General features: G+C 35.0%; 1 protein-coding gene across 2 annotated transcripts in view; it reads left to right on the forward strand.

Moving 5' to 3' along the window:
• KLHL20 (kelch like family member 20) overlaps positions 1 to 19,179 on the forward strand; it is a 57,995-nt gene that overhangs the window by 13,866 nt on the left and 24,950 nt on the right. For both annotated transcript variants that reach the window (XM_032393433.1, XM_032393434.1), the window contains 4 exons: positions 1,797 to 2,370; positions 15,349 to 15,507; positions 16,046 to 16,140; positions 18,492 to 18,607. In XM_032393433.1, coding sequence (XP_032249324.1) covers positions 1,797 to 2,370; positions 15,349 to 15,507; positions 16,046 to 16,140; positions 18,492 to 18,607 — 944 coding nt within the window. The remainder of the gene's footprint in view (positions 1 to 1,796; positions 2,371 to 15,348; positions 15,508 to 16,045; positions 16,141 to 18,491; positions 18,608 to 19,179) is intronic.

The following is a 19,179-nucleotide window of genomic DNA, read 5'->3' on the forward strand; positions in this document are numbered from 1 at the left end:
AACTGACTGAGCCACCCACATGCCCATGACATATGTAGTACTTTTAAAGGAATGAGGCTTATTATCAGATTTAATATCTCTAGCCCCAAATTAGTTCAACAAAGTCTTTCTCGAGGCTCTTAAGAGTTCTACTAAATAAAAAAATATTTTACCTGCCATCTTCTTTACCACTTTAATATTCATAAACTGTGAAGAAAAGATTTCTAAGTGAAGATAAACTTCAATCCAGACTTGCTGGATTATCATTAATTCAAAATTTATGTAAATATTAATTGAAGCATATCAACTCAGATTGGATTTTTTTATTTGATTTCTAATATGGATAAGCGTAACTACCTTATCTGAAAGGAATGTAGATAGTTCTATTACTAGGATAGCTACAATTTAAAATTGTTAACATGTAGCAAGCCCTGAGCTGGAAGCTTTTATGTACATTATCTCATTTAATCTTTACCATATGGGGTAGATACTTACCCATTTTAGAGTTAAAGAAACTGGGGATTAGGAAGGATAAGTAACTTGTCCAGTAATTGTCTGTACTAGCATTTCAACCCAGGTCCATCTGTTACACAGTGTGCTTTGAAACTTTATGCTAACTAATGACAGAGTAGCCATAGTACCCAAGTGTCAGAGCTGTTAGACTTGGGGAGAAAAATAAAAGAAATCTTAATTTAAGGTATGGTAAAATATTTTGAGACATCTATGGTTGGACTAAGACTTAGGCAGAGAAGAGAATTTTAACTCGTTTCTCCCTGTGAGTGGCTTCTAAAATCTTTGGTTTGATTCTTTCCCTTTTTTACAAACTAATGTGATTACATAGTTATTTACTATATTTCCTTCCTTATAAGACACATGACTCATTTAATAACTTTTTAGAAGTGTAAATATTGCATTAAAGGTATGTAAAGCTTTTATTAGCTGATAGTCTAACATGTATTTATCCATATAATCAATACCTAAGTTTTCTTCAATATCACAAAGTTTGATTCTAAGCTTTCCTCTCATTCACAGACCAAAGAATGTCCTGAATTATGTCTGGCCATCGCAATTATCTGTAGCATCCCAGCAACACACTAGTTTTTGTAACCCGGGCTTGTGTTTTTTGGTTTTTGTTTTTTTTAGTTTAGTTTGTTTTTTACTTAACACCATTGTGATAGACTGTACAAACTGTGAAAACTATGCATCTTAAAATAAAGGAAATATAGTACTATATATAAAGTTAATTTGGAGGGCCTTGGCCTCATTTTTCTGATCTTTTCATGCAGCATGGGCTATAATATTTTATAGCTTTGTGCTGAACCTGAGAGAAATCTAAAATATTATCTGTGATAATGAGAAATAAACATTTCTGTGTTTTAGAAAAATAACAAATATCAATATTTTGGTTAAACCAGATTAAGGATTTAAAGTCCATAGGTCTGTTTTGTGCAGAGAGAGAATAATTTACAAGTGTTTTTCATAAATTTTTATTAATGTATTGCAGGTAGTTATAAAAGATGTGGCCCGAGACAGTCTAGTCTGAGTACTTATGAGATGAAAAAAGAATTGTCCTTTATTTTATGGGAGTGCATAATGAAAGTGCCCTGATTTGGGATTAATAATGTTTGTTCTTCAGAAGACTTTAAGGAAGTTTATGAGTTTTAGCGTTCTTAGAAAGGAAGCTCTTTGGGAGCTTAGTTCTCCGTTTTGATTACCTGCAGGTTTCCCTATCTCTTGACTGTGAACACTTTATGGCAAGAGTGAGTTTCTAATAATATTGCCATCGTCTTTCTTCCCTCCTTCCCCCATTCCTGTAGGTGTACCAACATTCGACCAGGAGAGACTGGAATGGATGTAACAAGCCGCTGCACCCTTGGAGACCCCAATAAACTGCCAGAAGGGGTTCCCCAACCTGCCCGCATGCCCTATATCTCAGACAAGCACCCTCGACAAACCTTGGAAGTGATTAACCTTCTGAGAAAGCACCGGGAGCTCTGCGATGTGGTGCTAGTTGTGGGCGCTAAGAAGATATATGCCCATCGAGTCATTTTGTCGGCCTGTAGTCCCTACTTCCGAGCTATGTTTACAGGAGAATTGGCAGAGAGCCGTCAGACAGAAGTTGTGATTCGAGACATAGATGAGCGGGCTATGGAGCTCCTGATTGACTTTGCATATACCTCCCAAATAACAGTGGAAGAGGGCAATGTTCAGACCCTTCTGCCAGCTGCTTGCCTCCTTCAGCTGGCAGAGATACAGGAAGCTTGCTGTGAATTCTTAAAGAGACAGTTAGATCCTTCTAATTGCCTGGGCATTCGGGCTTTTGCTGACACACACTCATGTCGTGAGTTGCTGAGGATAGCAGACAAGTTTACTCAACATAACTTTCAAGAGGTGAGTTGTACTTGGTGGTTTGGATGCGTTCATAATGTATTGGTCAGGAGAGCACTATGAGTTCATGTTCTGCTAACTAACATGTACCTGTTTGGGTATTTACTGCTGATTCTAACTCATAATACCAAAGATATAAATTGTTATAAATTCTAAGCCTGGTTTTTATTTTAGAGACCAATTTTATGTTCTGTCAACCAAAGGTAAAGTTTAGGGATTTGATTCTCCCTAGCCATACTAATAAACTAGTTTATAAGTCAGAATACAGTTTATTAATTCATTAGGAGATCGGTGATAGGATACCTGGTATCAGTCATTTGCATGAAACATTACCTTTCTGATTATATGGATTGTTCAGCAGAATAAATAATAAATCAGCAGTTACTTGGAGAACTAACAATTGGGAAAAAATGAAGTTAGATGTATATGAAAAGAATGTTTCATTAAATCTGTTATTTTTCATTTATTCATTTATTTAATAAATATGTGAAAAGCTACTGTTTCGGCCACTGTACTTGGGAAAAAAAGGCTACATATAGTAGTGAACAAGATGCCTAGAGTGTCTGTTCTCATGGAGGTTATAATCTAGCAGGGAGGATATCCATTGAATGCATAATTACACAAATAATTAATTACAGTTTATAGGTGCTACAAAGAAGCCTGGATGATTTAGCATATTACAGAGAGATTTAACTTTGGTTCTGGAACAGCTCATTGCAAAATTCTGAGACATAGGTTGAGAAACTGAAAGAAACCCAGTGAGACCCAGAGAGCAAAAGGGAGGATGTTACATATTGATTTTACAGAAAGAACAGAGCCCCATCACACTGGAGTTAATAGACCATGTTAAGAATTTGAAATTTAATCTTAAGAGCAATAGAAAACCATTAAAGGGCTTTAAGCAAAGACATGGTCCCTTTTGCACTTTACTATCACTCTTCTCCCCAGCAGGATAACTTCCAATGGATCAAAGATTTAAAAATACAAAATGAAACCATGAAAATATTAGAAGATGACATGGAGCAATTTCTTTTTAATCTTGAATTGAGAAAGGCCTTTCTAATTGACTAACACAGAAGGCATAGAAGAAAATACTGATAGATTTGACTACATAAAAATAAAAAATTTTTTCATGGTAAAACAAAAAAACAGTAACAAGATAAAAGTCAAAGACAAAGTGAGGGAGTGGGTGGCACCTGGATGGCTCAGTTAATAGAGCATGCAGCTCTTGATCTCAGGGTTGTGAATTCTAGCCCCGCGTTGGGTGTACAGATTACTTAAAAATAAAATCTTAAAAAAAAAAAAGATAAAATGGAGCAAAATATTTGCAACTATCACAGACAATAATCTCTTTAATACAGCACGAGATTTTATTGGTCAACAACCTAGACCAATGATGTAACCAAAAAATGGGCAGTAAACAAATTCACATTGCCCTTAAACATATGAAAATCTGCTGCAGGTTGTTCATAATGACTGAAACATAAATTAAAACTATACCAAAGTACTATTTTTCATTTCTCAGATTACAAAATTATAATCTATCAGATTCCAAATATCTAGAAGTTTGATTCCACACCCTGTTGACAAGGCCACGGAGACAAGGTAATGGAGCTACATTGCTAGTGTGAATATAAATTGATACAACGTCCTTGAAAGGAAATGTGTACACTTTTTTTCACACTCTTTGACTCAGCAGTCCCATTTCTGGGAATTTGTGCTACAAATTTACTGGAGAAAGGAGCAGTTTGAGGAGATGAGATCATGGGTTTTGTTTTAGATATATTAATTTGAAACACCTATAAGATGTCTAAATAGAGATACTGAGCCAGGCCACTGTTTATGAGTCTTTTATCTTAGAGGTTAGACTGAGATTAAAATTTAGGAGTCATCAACTCATAGTAATAAACTATGATGGCTTAATCCTTTTAAGGCAGGATTTAACCCAGGAACCATAAAAGGTTGATAAATTTGATTGCATAAAAATTTTAAACTTTTTTATAACAAAAAAGCACCAAAAACAAGGTCAAAAAATCAATGCCAATGAGATCACCAAGAAGGGAGAGAGAAGAGAAAGCCTTAAAATTTTTCCAGCATTGAAGGATGGTTAGTGAAAGAGCAACTGGCAGAGGAAAAAGGGAATGACTAGAGAAGAGAGAAGAGGAAAACCAGGAGTGTGAGATCATGAAATGCAATGGAAGGGATTTTTTTTTTAAGAATGAGGAAATTATATATATGTGTGCGTGTGTATGTATACTGGCATAGCCAGGAAGTTTCCAGAAATTAAGATTAGGGCCATTGGCCTTAAGAAATAGTAAAACATTACAAACATTTTGGTACTAGAGAAGGTATAGATCAGTGGAGCTGAAAAGAGTCCAGAAGTTGACATTTCAAGTCCGTGGAGGAAAGTGAATTGTTCAATAAATGTCATTAGGGAAATGGTGATTTGGGGGAAAAAATAAAAATGGAATTCCCAGTGGATGAATATTTTAAACCTAAAAAACAAAATTCTAAAAGTTCTAGAAAATACCATTGGTTGGCTGGTAGTAAAAATGACCTTTCCAAGCAGGATACAACCGAGAAGCCATAAAGAAAGATTGATAAATTTGATTGTCTAAAAATTAAGAATTTTTGTTCTTTATAACAACAATAACAACAATAGCACTATAAACTAAATCAAAAATCAATGCCAAACTCATATGTGGAGCATACATGACAGAAAAAAACAATAATTCCCATAAAACTCATACAAATTCAGTGAGAAAAACCTTGAAAAACACAATAGAAAAATTGGTAAAGGTATGAATAAGTAAGGTGTAAAAAGAGATTTTCAAATGTAAATAAACATACAAAAGCTTAGTCCCCCTTACACATAATTAAACATACATCAGAACAAGACATGATTGTTAACCTATCAGGTTGGAAAAACAACTTTTTAATTTTATTTGAAAAAAATTCAAATTTACAAGAAATTATAAGAAAAAGAAAAAACTTTCATATATCCCTTACCCGGATTACCAGTTGTTAACATTTTGCCACATTCGCTTTACCATTCCCTCCTTGTTGTATCAAATCTTTTTCTCTGAACAATTTGAGTATATTGCATACATCATATTCCTGTACTCTTGAACATTTCAGTGTGTATTGTCTAAGACCAAGGACATTTTTTTTACATAGAATTCTCTTACAGCAGTTCATTTATCAAATGCAGGAAATTTAACATTGATAAAAACATTATTTAATCCATAGTCCCCATTCCAGTTTCACCAACTGTTGCAGTATTGGTTTTTTTTTTCGTTTTTTTTTTTTAAGATTTTATTTGACAGAGAGAGAGACAGCCAGAGAGGGGATACAAGCAGAGGGAGTGGGAGAGGGAGAAGCAGGCTTCCCGCGGAGCAGGAGCCCAACGCAGGGCTCGATCCCAGGACCCTGGGACCATGACCTGAGCCAAAGGCAGACGCTTAACGACTTGTTCTTTTTAACAGTTTTTTTCCAGTCCAGATTCCAGAGCAGATGATTGTAGTGCATTTATTTGTCATGTTTGTTGAGTTCTAGATAATCTGTAGTAGTTCCCTCCACATTTAAAAGCATAGGCCACTTGTCTCATGTTTCCTCATGGGTAGATTCAATATACATTTTTTTCCTTTTTTTTTAAATTTTATTATGTTATGTAAATCATACATTACATTATTAGTTTTTTTTTTTTAAGATTTTATTTATTTACTTGACAGAGAGAGACACAGCGAGAGAGGGAACACAAACAGGGGGAGTGGGAGAGGAAGAAGCAGGCTTCCCACCGAGCAGGGAGCCCGATGCGGGGCTCGATCCCAGGACCCTGGGATCATGACCTGAGCTGAAGGCAGATGCTTAACTGACTGAGCCACCCAGGTGCCCCTACATTATTAGTTTTTGATGTAGTGTTCCACTATTCATTGTTTGCATATAACACCCAGTGTTCCATTCAGTACGTGCCCTCTTTAATACCCATCACCAGGCTAGCCCCTCCCCCCACCCCCCTCCCCTCTAGAACCCTCAATTTGTTTCTCAGAGTCCATAGTGTCTCATGGTTCGTCTCCCCCTCCGAATTCCCCCCTTCCTTTTTGACAGGAGTACTAGTAAGTGATACTTTGTCCTCAGTGCATCACAGAAGTACATAGTATCTATTTGTCCCATTACTGATTATGTTAACTTTGATCATTTGGTTAAGTGGAGTCCCCAAAGTTTCCTATTAAGTTATTATTTTTCTTTTTGTAACTAGTAAGAACTTTTAGAGAGATACTTCAAATCCGTGTAAATATCCTATTCCTTATCAAACTTTTACTCACTTTCACTCACATCCATTGATAATTTCTACCCAAATTAGTTATTACTATGATGGTTGTAAAATGGTGATTAAAAAAAAAAATTCCCACTTTTCTATCAATGTTCTGCTATAAGGAAGAATTTTCCTTGTTCTGAGTGATTGGTTGGCATTATGGATTCATAGACTTTTATTCTAGTTGATGGATTATAGTCCTTTGTTACCATTTATTATTTTGGTGCTTTATAGTCTGATTTATCCTTCCTATGCTTTTTATTTCCATTTCTGTCCTACACAAAAGGTAGCATTGTGTATATTCTCTGTTGCACTTTGCCTTCTACTTAATTTATTCCGAAATTCATTCCATATCAGTTCATAGAGATCTTCCTTGTTCTCTCTCCACAGCTGCATTCTTCTAGTGTGTACCACAGTTTGTTCAATCAGTTTCCTATGTTTGAGCATTTAGATAGTGTTCAATGTTTTGCCATTACAAATAATGCTGCAGTGAATAGCCTTGTGTATGAATATTTCAGTGTTGTTGGAGGTTTATTTTCAGGATAAATTCCTAGAAATGGGACTGCAGGGCCAAAGGTTAACTGCGTATGTAATTTTGTTAAATATCACCAAATTCCCCTCTATGGGGATGAAACCATTCTGATCCTAACATATGAGGGTGACTATTTCCTTATAGCCTCACTAACAGAGTATATTGTCAACCTTTTGAATTTTGCCAGTCTAATAGATGAGAAGTGGAATCTCGGTGTGGTTTTAATTTGCATTTCTCTTAACATAAGTTGAATATCTTTCATATGTTTAGGGGGCCTTTTTAATATAATTTTAATATTGTTTATTATCATCTTTTGCCCATTTTTCTATTCAATAGTTTTTATATTTTTTTCTCCTCATTTTAAAGTTCTCTCTTTATTAACAGTGATAGCCTTCTATCTGTGCTACATGTTACAAACTCTTTTTCCCAGTTTGCATTTGCCTTTCAACTCTGCTTATGGTATTTTTGGTCATGCAAAAGGTTGTGTTTTATTTTTAATATTGTCAAATATATAAATCTTTTACTTTATTGCATCTGGGTTTTGAGGCGGAGTTTGAAGGCTTCCCCTTTCCTCAGGTTACAAAGGAACTTACCCATATTTTTTATGTATGTATATGGTCTCTCTGAGTTTATGTTGTGTAGGGTGTGAAATGCTTACTATTTTCTTTTTGTAAATATCCAGCTGGTCCCAGTATCATTTATTTAAAAGTCTCTTTTTGCCCCCAGTGATCTGAGATAACATCTTTATTATATACTGAATTTCTGTATGTGCTGGGTTCTAGATCTTCTAGTGTAGGCCATAACAACACTACCACACTGTTTTCTACAATGTTTCAATTATTGAGGCTCTGTAGTATATTTTAATACATAGTAGGGTTATTTATACCCCTCCTGTATAACTCTCTTTTTCAGTGTTTTCCTAAATTTCTTGCATGTTTGTTTTTCCAAATGAACTTAATATCACCTTATCTAGCTCTAAGAAAAAACCTTGGTATATTTATTGGGATCAAATTTATTTATAAGTTAAGAACAGTCGTTTTTATGATGTTGTGTTCTATTAAAAAATGAGATCTGTCTTTCTGTTTCTTCAGTTCTATTTTTTTTATCTCTCAGGAATGTTTTATACTTTTCTTCATTTAAGTTTTGTACATTTCTTCTTAAGTTATTCCTAAGTGTTATTTTTTGTTCCTTTTGTAATTTTTTCCCCTTCACTATAGCTTCTAACCAATTGCCATTAATGTATATGAAAGCTACCTTACTGAATTTTTTTATTCTTTGAGTTACTTTTGCCATTGATTCTTTAGAGTTTTCTGAACATCCTATCATGTCATCTGCATATCAGTAGTTTTATTTCTTCTTCAATTGTTAATGCCTTTGTTGTTTTTTTTCTCTAGTTGTTTGGGTTAATACTTCTAGTAAAATGTTAAATAGTAATGGAAATATTGGACATACTTACTTTGTTTCTGGCATTAGTAGGAATGACTTTGGTGTTTTCCCATTACCTAATATGCTGTTTTTAGGATTGAAGTATGAAGATTTTATCATATTAAGGAAGTATCCATGTACAACAATTCCTATTTTCTTGGATGCTTTTTATTAGGAATGGTATTGAATTTTGTCAAGGGTTTTCTCAGTATTTATGGAGGTAATCATATGAATTTTCTCCTTAAACCCATTATTATGAATTACATGAATGAGGTCCTAAAATTAAAGCATCTTTGCATTCTACGTACACACATTTTGGTCATGGTGTACTGTTAATGTGATGCTTGAATCTATTCACTAATATTTTATATAGTGTTTCTATATTGATATTCAGAAGTGATGCTAGTCTTTAATTTTCTTGTGCTGTCTTTATCAGGTTAGATATAGATATAAATATAGATATATACTACTTCATGAACATGAGTTAGAAGTTTTCCTGCATGTTCTGTGCTTTGAAATAATTTATACAACATTGAGACTATGTCCTTTCTGAAAGTTTGGTAGAATTTCTCTGTGAAACTGTCTAGGCTTGGTGCTTTTTTATGAAGTAGTTTATTGATAATTTTCTCTATTCTATGAAATTTCCCCTTTCTACTCGGATCAATTTTGGTAGACTATATTTCCCTAGAAAATTATCAATTTTATCTACGTTTTCAAGTTTATTTGTATAGAGGTGTACAAAGTAATTTCTTTTAATTTTTAAATTTCTGCATCAATAGTTATTTGCCCCTTGACTTTTTTTTTTTTGGAGACAGCACATGTGAGTGGGGGGTGGAGGAGGGGTGCATGGGCTGGGCAGAGGGAGAAGGAGAGAAAGAATCTTAAGCAGGCCCTGTTACCAGCGCAGAGCCTGACTCCACGCTCAATCTCACAACGCTGAAATCATGACCTGAGCTGAAACCAGATGCTCAACCAACTGAGCCACCAAGGCATCCCTTACCCCTTGATATTTTGCATTTTGTATATGTGTGCTTTCAATGTTTTTTTCCTTGAAAAAGGTAGCTAGTGGTATGTCTATTTTGTTTATGTTTTTCCAAAGAATCAGTATTTTGACTTATTAATTAGATCTACAGTTTTTTCCCCTGTTTCACTACATTCTGGTTTTACTTTTATTATTTCCTTCCTTATGTTGTCTTTTGACTTGCTGTGTTCCCTTTTCTAGCTGTTTGAGTTGAGAACTTGATTTGTTTTCATTCTTTTACTTTAACTACTATAAATGTTTAAAGCCATAGTTTTCCTTTGATCACTGTTTTAAATATATTTAATAGATTCTTATCTTTATTGCTCAATTGTTGTTTTACTGTAATTCTATTTATATTTCTCTTTACCAAGAACTATTAATAGCAGAATTTTAAATTTTTAGGTGGAAGGAGTTTTTGTATTTAATTTCATTTTTAATTTCTAGTTTTAGTGCATTGCAGTGTTTGTAGTATTTCTGTTTCATGAAATTTACTGACTTTTTTAGTCACATAATTTATGGTCAATTTTTCTGACTATTCTATATGTGCATGGAAAAGAAGTATATTTTCTTGTCTCTATTCTCATAGTATAGTATTTGATATAGATGCATAAAGTCTATCTTACTGATTATATTACTTAGCTCTTTTATATTATTTTGTCCATAGACCTGTGTGTTAAAGTCTCTTATTATTAGTGTGTTTCTATTTCTCCTTGTATCATCTGTAGTTTATATAGGTGGTCACTGTGTTCTTTAATGCATATATAATCATAATTCTGTATCTTAATTACAGATTGTGACTTTTAGCTTTATAAAGTATCCTCCTTTGTCAGATTTACTTCATTTGTTGTCTTACTTCTACTTTGATACCTGGCTTTTAATTCTTGTTTTCTTTTGTTTCCACCTGCCTCGTGTATCTTTGCGCATTTGCCCTTTACTTGTAGCCTTTCTGCATCATGATGTTTTAGGTATTTTTCGGAATTTGCATAGAATTAAGTTTTACTTTGTGAGCCAGTTTGAAAATCTTTTTCTTTAAATAGGCAGTTAAAGCCCATTTGTATCTATTGCCATGACTGATATGTTTGCACTAAACTCTATCATATTTTTTATAAAAGGTATCTAATTTAGTTATATTTACTATATTTCTTCTTCTATATGATATGTTCTTTGCTCCTTATTTTTATTTTATTTATTTTGGTATATAGGAACATTTGTGGTTTTGTTCTAGTGATTACTTTTGTAAACTAGAAAAAAAAGAGCAAATTAAACCCAAAGTAAATAAAAGGAAGAAGAGAATAAAGGTTAGAGCAAAAAACCAATGGTTCTTTGAAAAAAAGTTGATGAACCTCTAGTTACACTGATCAAGAAAAAAAGGAGGGAAGACATAAATTACCAATATCAGAAATAAGAGGACATCACTACAAATCCGTCAGATTAAAAAGCATAATAAGGGAGTATTAACTTTTTGTCAGTAAATTCAACAACTGATAGGAAATGGACAAATTCTTTGAAAAACACAGATTACAGAAACTGACTCAAGAAGAAACAGAAAACCAGAACAACCCTTTATCTATGAAAGAAATTGAAATAGTAATTTAAAAACCTTCCCACAGGGATGCCTGGGTGGCTCAGTCGTTAAGCGTCTGCCTTCGGCTCAGGTCATGATCCCAGGGTCCTGGGATCGAGCCCCGCATTGGGCTCCCTGCTCGGCGGGAAGCCTGCTTCTCCCTCTCCCACTCCGCCTGCTTGTGTTCCCTCTCTCGCTGTGTCTCTCTCTGTCAAATAAATAAATAAAATATTAAAAAAAATAAAAATAAAAAAAACCTTCCCACAAAGAAAATATGCATCCCAGATGGTGAATTCTATCAAACATTTAAGGAAGACATAATACTAATTTTATATAAAGTTTTTCAGAAAAATGAGGAGGAGGCTGCCAAATAAAGACAAAGTCACCCTGGTATCAAAACCACAGGCACTAAAAGAAAACTACAGATAGATCTCTCTCATTAATTTAGATAGGAAAAAATTTAATAAAATATTAGTAAATTGATTCCATTTAAATATAAAAAGTGGAATACACCATAACTAAGTAGAGTTTATAGCCCATTAAAGTTAATACATTAATTTCTCATTTAAAATAATCTAACTTCTTCATACACTTTTTTAACAGATTTGACTCTTAATTTCATCCCACCATTTTCTTTTCTTTTTTTTTAAGATTTTATTTATTTGAGAGAGAGAGAATGAGAGACAGAGAACATGAGAGGGAGGAGGGTCAGAGGGAGAAGCAGACTCCCCGCTGAGCAGGGAGCCCGAAGCGGGACTCGATCCTGGGACTCCAGGATCATGACCTGAGCCGAAGGCAGTCACCTAACCAACTGAGCCACCCAGGCGCCCCTCATCCCACCATTTTCAAATGTCAAAATCCACTCTCTAAAACTAAAGATTTGCCAGCATTGAGAATTTCCAAAATAATTTGCCAGAGTCATTGGACCCCATATTAAGAAGTCCCTGCTTTTAGGATGATGGTGATATTTTATATCTTGATTGTGATCATGGTTACATGAGTACACTGATCAAAACTGATTGATCTGTACATTTAAAATAAATAAATAAGGTTGATTTTTAAAAATTTCCTGCTTTAACCATAGCTTTTGTTTTAGATCTAAGGTAGTAGCAAATATCTGAAGAATATCCTTAACAGTAGAGAAAGTTTTAGAATCCCTTCCAGTTCTAACCCTGCCTCAAGTAAACCTAATGAAGTGAACCTGATATATACCTAATGAAATCCCCTTGTTTGTGGACTAAAAGGCACTAGTTTGTTCACTAGTTCTGTGCAGATACAAAAAATGTCACCATTTGGGGCTTAACACATGTGACTCATTTAAATTATTCTCTAACTTAAATCTATATTTAATTTCCTTCTATTTCATTAGACCAAGCTTAATTCATACAGTGTTATTTTTGTCCATAAACATGAATTTAAAAATTGTCTTTCAACATTAAGTTCACCATTCACTTCTGTTAGAACAACTCTAGATGACTTTGCTTATTCACTCTTGTTGTTTTGAGCTTTATTCATTCTTCAAATTGCATCTACATTTATCTGAAGAAACTAAAAGTAAGCTCATTACCATAATAGTGTGGGACTTAAAATTCAGATCTCCTGTAAACTTTTACTTAAAACAGGTACTTAAAACAGATACTTTAAAGAATTATTTTCTTGGGGTGCCTGGGTGGCTCAGTTGGTTAAGTGGCGACCTTCAGCTCAGGTCATGATCCCGGGGTCCTGGGATCAAGCCCCACATCAGACTTCCTGCTAAGCAGGAAGTCTGCTTCTCCCACTGCCCCTCCCTGCTGCTCATGCATGCATGCTCTCTTCTCTCTCTCTCTCTCAAATAAATAAATAAAATATTAAAAAAAAAAAAAAGAATTATTTTCTTAACCTGGTTGTTTGGTCAAGAATAGACTTAAGTGCTAGGTTTGCTCTAATAGTGAGCATTAATATCTTTCTCTTCTTGATGGAAAAAGAAGTGACAATTTAACCAGACTTTGTTTATCAAAAGTATTATTTTTACTCTTTGCTGTTAATGCCAAACAAATATTTTCTCACTCGGATTTTCATGTTTTCTTGCCATTTAATGTTTCCAGTAAGTGTCTAGTGAATATAATAGTGGTTTATTCGTAAACTTTAAATTTGGTGATCATTGGTTTATAATCACTAAGTTGGGAAAAATAATTTATACTTTAACAAGATCCAAAAGAATGCTAAGGCACTTCACAGAGATATATGATACCACCTTTGTGTTTAAGTTAAGAGATCAGAGTGAAAAAGTTAATAAGAAAGTAAGATACAGCCATGGCTACAGTCTTGCATGCAATCTTGTGAAGGCCAGCACATCTAATTGGGGGCCAGGCCCCCAATTTTGCCCATGGTTTTATAGCCCCACCATGGGGTTGCCAGATAAAATACAGGCTGCCCGGTTAACTTTAAATTTCAGATGAACAACAGGTAATTTTTTAGTGTTAAGTATGTCCTTTGTTTGATTTACTACTTCTGACAACCCTGCCACACAGAGTACAATGCAGTCATTCTAACTACTGAGTTGCCTGGGTAAGCAACCTCAGCTAAAATTTGGAGGTAACCTATTTAATTTCCTGACCTCCAGAAGATTTCTCACCAGATGATTTGAAAATTTGTGCCTATAAAAATTGTGGAGTTCATTAGTATTTTCTACTGTAAGTACAGCTGACCTTATGGCCGTCATGGTTTTGGGATTTGCATTTTTTCCTAATGTACTTGGGAAAAAACATTCTTAATCAAATACTCAAATTGCTATGGCTGATCTCGTATCCTGCTAAATATTCTGACTTTTTGATCATAAAAAAAGCCCTCTCAAGAGAGTACATCATCTGCATTAGAGGTCACACAGTAGGAATTAGCGCTCTTAACCATATCCTTCCTGCACTAATAGATAATAGACATCACATGTAGCACAATCTTCGAATGAGAGAACAAACCACGTGGAGTGTAGCAGTCCTGTTTCCCTCCTCCACATTGCACTTTGCCCCTTTTACTCTACATACCGATGACAAGATTTATAAGATCTTGGGATTTGTGGCTGGACTGCACAGCAAGGTAATATTCTTATTGCCATTTCATCTCCATGGTTGCTCCTCAGAGTGGTTTGATTCTCAGAGATTTTCATGTGTCTAATGCTCTCCTCAGTATATTCATTCTTGCTTGTAGAATTGCTGATACCCTCATTCTTTTTTTTTAAACTGGCCCCTTGGTGTTTCTGCCCAAGACATTGCTCTTTCAGCAACCAGTCTTCCTCTGAAAACTTCCTCTGATTTTTTGTATGCCTCATATTTCTGGAGTTATAATTTGGTGTAGTTTAGTTTATTTTGAATGTAAACTTATATTTTGATACTTCATTTTAGAAAAACAGCTTTCCTTTTTCTTAAATTGCTTGAATCACAAATTACTATTTTTCCTAAATTTTAATTATGTCCTCGGTACTCTCTTTTGTTTCCCTACCCCTTTTTTAAATAAACTTTATTTTTTTCTAAAGATTTTATTTATTTTAGAGAGAGAGAAAGTGCACAGAGGGGAGGGGCAGAGGGAGAGGGAGAGAGAAACTTAGGCAGACTCTGAGCTGAGCACGGAACCCAATGTGGGTCTCGAGCTCATGACCCTGAGATCACAACTGACTCTACCACCCAGGTACCCCCAAACTTTATTTTTTAGAGCAGTTTTAAGTTCGCAGCAAAATGGAGCAGAAAGTTCAGAGTTCCCATATGCCCCATTTACACACACACTGTTATCCCTGTTATCAATATCCTGCACCAGAGAGGTACGTTTGTTAAAATTGATGAACCTATATTGACATGTTATCATCACCTAAAGTCCATAATTAGAGTTCACTGGTGCTGTTATACATTCTGTGGGTTTTGACAAATGTGCCCATCATTGTAGTACTATAAAGGGTAGTTTCATTGTCCTAAAAGTCCTCCGTGCTCTGCCTCTTTGTTCCCTTTTTTAAATTTTTCTTCCCTTTCTTCTCTTTTGAACTTCAGCTCCATTATGAAATAGAGCTTTGCCCCATAACCCTGAAGGACAATATTGAAACAGTACATTAAATGTGGTCACAGGGTTTTTTTTCTTTATTCTTACCTAACTTTGAACAGGTAATGGAAAGTGAAGAGTTCATGTTGCTTCCAGCCAATCAGCTCATTGATATAATATCTAGTGATGAACTAAATGTTCGCAGTGAAGAACAGGTGTTCAATGCAGTGATGGCCTGGGTCAAATACAGTATTCAAGAAAGACGTCCTCAGTTACCCCAGGTATGTTGGAAACCTTTCTCCAAGTAACTGTCTTTTTTGTACTAGATGAAATAGTATATATTTGGCTTGCAAAAAAGAAACCGTTGTCACTGTCCCTTACATTAGACTGCAAGAGAGATCATCTGTCTCCCAGTAAATCAAGGACATAGTGTTTAGAAACATTTTAAGTGTTTATTATTATGAACTTTTTGCTCCTTAGCTTCCTCTCTATCTTGCATCAGCTCTAGGTTAGGGTATAGCACAAGTCAGAACCTAAATGGTACTAAATGAACAAAAGAAAGCAAGGATGGCAATTATCTTGCTTCCCATCCCAATGTGTCTTGGAAATCCTGTTACATTTTGAAGAGGAAAGGGATGATATGGGCCATAAGTGATCACTAAATGAAATGTTTAATGTTCTTGTTCTTATTCTTCTTCTTATTATTATTATTAGATCCCAAAGCAATTGAAAACACAGTATGGGAGCATGGGTTATGTATTCTCTTAAATATCTTGCAAGTGGGAACTCATGCCTTTAACAGTATTTATTATCTCTTAGGTGCTGCAACATGTTCGTCTGCCTTTGCTTAGTCCCAAGTTCCTGGTGGGCACCGTAGGCTCTGATCCCCTCATCAAAAGTGATGAAGAATGCAGGTATGAGTGGCCCTGGGTGGGAAAAATCAACAACTAAGCATTCCTATTTTCTCCCAATTTCCTTATTTGTCTTGATTCCTAAATATTTGTATTTCTTAGTGCTGACACCAGGGCAATATTTAACAGGTTTTTCTTCTGGGTTAGGGTCAAGAGGAGGAGATGGAAGAAGAGAGGACTGAGCTTCCAGTATTCCATTCCATTAGTTTTTATGTGTGGTGCTAATTGGTGTAGAAGTGGCAATAAAGAGGTAGATTTCTAAGATTTTAATGCAAGCTTGAATTTGAAGAGGCAGTTCTCTGCTAATACATGTTTTTCTTGAGATAAATAATGCTGTTGACTCTGTCAAAAAGTGTCAGGAGCATTTTTTCATTCTATCACATATGCCTGCCTAGGGAATAGGACCAGCCTTGCTTTCTGAGGATGTAGACAGAGTCAAAGGACTACTCCTCAAGCCCCTGTGGAAGGGTTTCCACTAGAGTTTGGTGGAGTAGTTTCATAATGTATTTTGATTGAAAGAAATTCTAAATGCTTTTGTAATACAAACAAGATACCTATTTTATTGGGCTATCTCTGTAATATACACACAATTTAAAAATTACTTTTCCCAGTTTGATAGATTTTAAGATTTAGATTCCAACCAAACTATATGGTGTTTTTAACCATTTTCTCCCCCCAACATGTTCTATATATAAAAATGAAAGAGCAAGTCAATACTCAGAACTTCTTAGACTATACTGACCTTTGGGTCTCCCTTAGTGACTAAAGAAACTTGTTCTAGTATTAGGCATCTCTAGAACAGAGGTAGAACACGTAGATTCATTTGCATTTCTTCTATAATCTGAAGCCTGTCCCTTTAACAAGATATGTCAGAGGGAGTTTTAGATATTCGTCTCTTAAATTTAAAAAACAGACAAATGGCAATTAATTCCCTCAAATATTGACAATAGCAGAAGGAAAACCATAAGAATTATGGATTTGAAATCTGAAGAAACAATGCAAAGATGCCCCTCCCCCCTAAAACATAAATCAGATTGTACTGATTCTGATGCACAAAGTAAAGGTACTTCCAAAGTCACTTTTAAAAGAAGCCCCTTCCTGATATCCTGACCTCGTGACATTTACTAGCTGTGGGACCTTAGGCAAGTTACTTTAACCTCATTCTGCTATGGTTTCTTCATCTGTAAAGCAGGGATAATAATAGTACCTATTTCATAGGGCTGTGGTGGGGATTGGCAAGTTAATACATATTAAGCCCTTAAAACAGGGGCTGACACATAGCTGTAAGTGTTCTTGTTGTTACTATTAATTTTGGGTTGGCTTGCTAAGTATTAGCTCTATAGTACTCTTTCTAGGAACCCCTGAACACTTAATTAAAAACCGGATATTAGGAGATCACAGTCTTTGTTTTTAAGGCTGAGGAAGCTTGAAAAAACTCTTGGTCATCAGCTTGGGATTTGGGGGGTGGAGGGGCTGTTGGTTTTTTGGGGTTTTTTAGGATAAATAAACTCAGAAGGGGTCTTATCAAACCCATATATTGGAAGTGCATTATTGGGTCATGATTAGGACTGGTTCTGCAATAATAATTTACTCTTTGTAACATAAAAAGCTAGAGAAATGAAAATGTATTTTAGGAAACACTTCCAAAATTGAGAAAGAACAGAGTAACAGATTGAATTTGCACTGATCAGGCACTGAATAACTCAGAGGACTCAAGTGAGAGGAGTACATACATGAATAGATTTGTATTAGGATATTGTATTCAACAAGTATAATTACTAGGATCTTCTCAGAAAGTACCTTAATAGACAGAAAAAAAAAATTTGTTCATCCTCAGTAGACTTGTTGAGAATAAACCATTTCATATGGTACCAGATAGCCACTTAATATTAAATGACAGTATAGTGTTTCTTTTTAGCAATCCAATTTTTGACATAGTTTTATTATTTAATTAATCTAACAAATATCTAATGCCAGGGCTGATGTACTGCTTTGCCAGTATCCTGCAGAATCTAGTAAAATTCATTAGAAAGCAATAACCATGCAGGCTGGTAATTGAGTTGTAAGTTTTAGTTTCCCATAAGTTATTGTTGGCCCCAAGCATATTAAGTTTTAAGCTAAAGTTTATACTAAGATAGGAAGTCATGATGGAAATACCAATCAATTTACAACTCATAGTGTGACTGGCATCATTTCTCTCAAGTTTGTGACTTTTTAAATATTGGCTGGCATTCATGATTTGGTTTGATTTATGCTTGTTCCCCTTTGCCGACGTACATATTCCTAAACCATATTGGGATTTGACTAACAATGTTATTTAGACATTTGGAATAAAGGCAAAATTTTCTCCACAGGGACTTGGTAGATGAAGCTAAAAACTATCTCCTATTGCCTCAAGAACGACCACTAATGCAAGGACCAAGGACAAGACCACGGAAACCTATTCGATGTGGAGAAGTACTCTTTGCAGGTTTGGGTCTTAATATACTGTGACTAAACTGAATATTTTCCCACATGTTAAACTGATATCCACTGTCATAAGAAACACATAATAAGTTACCTTGTAGCTTGATTGTTAACTCATGATCCAACACTGGTATTCTCCGAGAGTGCTCTATTTTTATATAAGTCTAAAAATGTCATGCAATGGATGTTTTGTTAAAATGAGTCACATGCATTAATTCTGTCAAAAAACATTACATTAAACAGTTACATGCTTTCCTAGCTCTACTGAGCTAGATTGAGACCAAGACAACCTGCTATATCATTTTGCTCCTATTCTCTACTCCTAAATCTCTGACAATTTTTAGCCTCAGATGTTTCCCTTCCTTCCATGTAAACTCAGCTACCTTGCTCACCTGAACAACTTTCTCACTGTTTAGTCAAACTACTTCTTACTGGTTCTGTCTTAGTCCATTTGGACTACTCTAACAGAAAACCAGAGACTGGGTGGTTATAAACATAAATTTATTTCTCACAGTTCTGGAGGCTGGGAAGTCCAAGGTAAGTCACCAGCAGATTCTGTGTCTCATGAGGGCCCAC

The sequence above is a fragment of the Phoca vitulina genome, unplaced genomic scaffold (genome assembly GCF_004348235.1).
Source record: "Phoca vitulina isolate PV1807 unplaced genomic scaffold, GSC_HSeal_1.0 scaffold73, whole genome shotgun sequence".
NCBI lineage: Eukaryota > Metazoa > Chordata > Mammalia > Carnivora > Phocidae > Phoca > Phoca vitulina.